General features: G+C 46.2%; 1 protein-coding gene across 2 annotated transcripts in view; it reads right to left on the bottom strand.

The window, feature by feature from the left end:
* Positions 1-4,529, bottom strand: part of CUNH16orf70 (chromosome unknown C16orf70 homolog) — a 33,533-nt gene that overhangs the window by 28,511 nt on the left and 493 nt on the right. For both annotated transcript variants that reach the window (XM_027647122.1, XM_027647123.1), the window contains exon 2: positions 4,393-4,514. In XM_027647122.1, the coding sequence (XP_027502923.1) occupies positions 4,393-4,456 (64 nt within the window). In that variant the 5' untranslated portion in view covers positions 4,457-4,514. The remainder of the gene's footprint in view (positions 1-4,392; positions 4,515-4,529) is intronic.

Raw genomic sequence — 4,529 nt, 5'->3', positions numbered from 1 at the left:
CTCACTCCTGCACACAGCAGCACTCACTCCTGCACACAGCAGCACTCCCTGCACACAGCAGCACTCCCTGCACACAGCAGCACTCCCTGCACACAGGCAGGAGGCTCCCAGGCAGCATTTTATGGCACCCATTTTTTATTAACCTTAATAAAGTACTGAGCATTTGCACAAGATAGACACAAATAGTAAAACAGAGCAATGATTCTCCTTACCCTAAAAGGCCACATTAGCTGCCAATATGGCTATATTTGTGTCAAGGAAGAAACTTTAGCTTCTCAGTTTACAGACAAGATAAACATACTAAACAATTTGATTCAATTGAAATAATACACTTCAATTCAACCTCCCATACAGTTTCAAGGGCTTTTTTTTTTCCCTTCAGTGTATATCTTATCTTAACAGCTATAAATTTTTGAAAGGGGAATGAAACAGCTGATTCTGCAGAAAGAATAGCACCACACCATCTCATCCTTTATCACACTTAAAACCTCTGTTGCCTTTCCAAATGAAAAGTGATCACGCTCCTGGATTCAAAGCAGGCATTTATAAAGAGATTATGAGCTCCTAATTGTAAAGTTTTATTTTCCTACTAATTGCTGCAAGTCAGTTTAGATTAGTTATCTGACATTTTATTTCCCTTCCCTGTTCTTTTTGCATTTCTAGTTTTTAAACAACAAGAAAGTTGCCCGGATTCGGGAAAATTTACCTCGGAACCAACACTTTTATTACATTCAAACATTCAGTTACTGGCTACACCTCTAAAACTCAGACTGTACATCATGTTCCAGAGGACCTTTTAGACTCTACCTACAGTATCAAAGGGAGAAAACTCTTTCCCTCTTTCCATATATATCTATACATCACACACACACCTGGCTCACCACAGGCACTGCTTTAAAGTAATACTAGCACAGCACTAAAAAACCCCAGAATATCATTGTCACTGCCATGCCCATGCACTGCAGCTTTCCCCCAGTTATGAAATCTGGTCTGGGCAAAACAGATGTACAGGTTAGAACTGCAGTGATCCAGTTTGTAAATACCACATCCAGATGTGTCTGTGAAACTGGTTTTCACCTTAGCCCATAATCCTGGAAACAATTTGTTTTGCAGCTAGAAATTATACATCAGCAGATGATATAAAATAAAATTCAAGAAGAGTTATTATTTTAATGACAGTAATACAATTAAACACAGAGGCACACAATAAAGCAGCACTGTTTCCTATTATCTAGGAAATAGCAGTTGTCTTGTAGCATAAGCAGCTGAGTTTTAAGACGACAGTTATTATGCCTTAGATAATATTTTCAAAATGGAACAGAAACATGAATAAAAGCAAGAAGCTAAGATCAAAGATGCTCCTGTACAAGTTTCACATTTCTTAACCCAGTAAAAAGTATGATTCAAAAGTAAAAGTAAAGATGATTTAAACTATAAACCCCATTTCCTAAGTCAGTAATTCATATAAGACTTGCAGAGGCACTCATTTAAAAAACAAACAAGTGGCAAAGGCTGAAGCAAAGCCTGTGACTGAGCTGACTGAACCCAGACACCAATGGCAGTGCCTGCAGCAGGTTAAGGTTTCACTAAAAAAGCATTTGGCTAAAAAAGTGCACAGAAACACCCAGCTGGGTCTGTAGCCCGATGTAAACTGATGCAATCTTGGGCTGGTAAGTGTGCAAACACATGGCTCATGTGACTCTCTTACTCACAGCTTTCTCAGCAAATGCACAGGGACTGACTTTGTTCAGTTTTCAGCAGCCAGATTTTGGCACGCAGCTGCTCAGCAAAGCTACAGAGAGCAACCCAAGTCCTCCAAGAACAGCTCACAGAACCTAAAAACATGTGTGGAAGAGCCAGTATCCTCCCTTTGCCTCCATCAGCAGGAAGCCAAAGAAGGAGTAAAAAAATGGGTTATTTTTCTCCAGCCTTCTCACAGACAACACCCCCCTTTTCCTCAACATTCGTCAGCCTTTGCAGTCGAAGAGGAAAACAAAGAATTCTTTTTCCCCTGCTCACCAGCCAGGGGGAACAGGGAAGCAAACGTGGTTTCCAGTCAACCAAACTGGGCCATGGCAAGTAACACCCCCAAGGACCAGTGTGAGGGCTCCCCTATCCCAGACCTTCCCCGTTCCTGAAGGCTGGAGCGACACAACAGCACAAGACTCTTCTCTCCCAACACTGCTCAGGAACATCATGGCTGGAAACATTGGCCTGTGCTAAGATTGTGTGTCCTGAAGGGGAAAGGAGGGTAGAGAAGTGAATAAAGATTAAGAATAAAAGAAAATCTAGGATGAAACATTAAGCATTAAATAAAGATATGTGAAACTCAGTAGGAAAATGTAAAAAGCAAGAGAAATGCAAGTGTGCCTTAGAAATTATACATCTCAAACACCAATAACACAGCTATAGGCACTCCAGAATAAGTATTTAATTGTCCTCCTTTAAAATGGCAGGAATACAGCCTGAGAGCTGCAGTGACACAGGTATCTAAACTCAGCCTTGGTTAAATTTTTTGTGCTCTAGTCACACAGTGAGTCAACACTGGAGCCAGAAACAGAATCCAAGAACTCATGTACAAAATTTTCCTGGCATTTCCCCTCAGTCATCCCCATTGTGGGCACAATACTGGGAGCCAGAGTCAGCAGCAGTTCAGGAATACTGCCATTAGTTCTGCTGAGAGCAGAGCTAAACAAACCACGAGCAGGACACTGCTGGCAGCAGGAATCCCATTTACACCAGCTACCAACCCCACTGCCACCAACACAGCTGAGCCAGCCCTGCCAGCAGGGACAATCCTCACACAACATCCCTGGTGCAGGACAATTTAAGTATCTTAATACCTAGTCAGCCTCCTGCTCTGCCCCAGCAGGTCATGCTAATTATACACTGGCCACATCACGTGGTGGCTATGTTTACTCCAAGAAATACAGCTGAGCTTCCTCCCTCTCACATCTCAGCATGTGTGTGTGTGCACAGACAGACACACAGGACACAAGTTTAACCATGAGGCTGCACCAACAGGCTTCTCTGGGGGTTCTTGGGAAAATGAAAACCATTTTCTCTTCCCTTTTTTTGTTTTGGTAAGGAGAATGGGGGGCAGCTGGTACTCTGTATTTATGAAGACTGTCAGGCTCCAGAGCTGGAGATGGCTTTCTCCTGGGTAACACAGGCTCTAAAGAGGGGCAGAAGGTCACCCAGAGCTGAGAGCACAGCACCCACTGGCAGCACAGGGAGATCACCAAGATTTCAAGGGCTGGGACCTGAGGTGCTATAATTAGCCTGCAACAGCCAGTCTAACTCCCTGCAACCATCGAGCTGTACTTGACTCTGCAGCCACAGCAGCATAAACAGCCCTTTGTGCTTGATGGCTTTCATATAAACAACTCCAGGCCCAGCCCCACTCCTTTGGTGTGTCCCGAGTTCAGCTGTGTAACAGGGTTTTTAGGGAACAGTCTGTCCCCTTGCTGTCACAGGTGACACCAGCAGCCCCAGTGCAGCTCAAGTGCAGGCAGACACAGAGGGCTGACACCCAGGGCCCTGTTTACACCTGCCAGACTCCATTAACTGTGCTTCACACAGAGCTGCAGCAGAGTGCAGAACGGAGAGGAAGAGCCCAGCTCCGAGACCTCACACAACCACTTAGAAAAACGTGACACCTACTGCACTTTCTGAGAGTTTGCAGACCACCACTACCTGCCTGAGAACATAAGTCACCTGAAGAACCCACACCATCCCAGTCCCAACTGAACCTTTAAGTGCCCCGGGCTGAGCACCACCCAAATGTGTACCAGCGGGGGAGAAAGATCTCTCTCAGGGCAGTAAACAGTGACTGGTAGGGAGGGACTGCTCAGTGAGACCAGAAATGCAAACGATTAGGGGGAGAAATACTTGTTATCTAACCCTGAGGAAACATCTCATAAGTTTACTTTCTGCACTATGTCGCAACCCAGCAACAAAACGAAGAAATTGTGAAACTCGACTCATGTTTATGCAGGGTTTGTCCGGAAAAGCAGAGTTTACACTGAGCACCAGTGACAGGTGAGGCTGCCGGTATCACCTGGTGTGTATTCAGGTGACAGTCAGCACATTCACGCTTCCTCTTTCAGGAGTTATTTAAAAAAATTACCAGCCTAAGATGGCCAAGACAAAACAAGGCAAACGAGCAGAAGCGAGCGCAGGAGCTGATAAACAAAGCACGACCCGGCGTGCGAGAGCCAAACATGAAACTAAACACTGCGGGGGAATCCTCGGAGCTCGTAAATCAGTACTTTTAGCGACAGACAAGGGTGAGGGGGAAAGAGCCAAAGCTTTCTCCCTCGAAACTCGGTGAAGGCTGCGGGAGAGCCCCCAGGGCCGCCCCGAGGGGCCGGGGGCGGCGGACACACTTACCTAAGGTGAACTCCCATTGCTCGTTCCCCAGAGAGCGCTCGGGCACCACCTCCAGATCGAGCATTGGCTCCGGTCGCGGGGCCGCGGGGTCGCACGGCGGCTCGGGGAGGCAGCGCCGGACCCTGCGGAGGGAGCGG

This window comes from Corapipo altera, unplaced genomic scaffold, assembly GCF_003945725.1.
Source record: "Corapipo altera isolate COAL_440 unplaced genomic scaffold, ASM394572v1 62, whole genome shotgun sequence".
In the NCBI taxonomy this organism is placed as follows: Eukaryota; Metazoa; Chordata; class Aves; order Passeriformes; family Pipridae; genus Corapipo; species Corapipo altera.
This window is presented reverse-complemented; position numbering and strand designations above follow the sequence as displayed.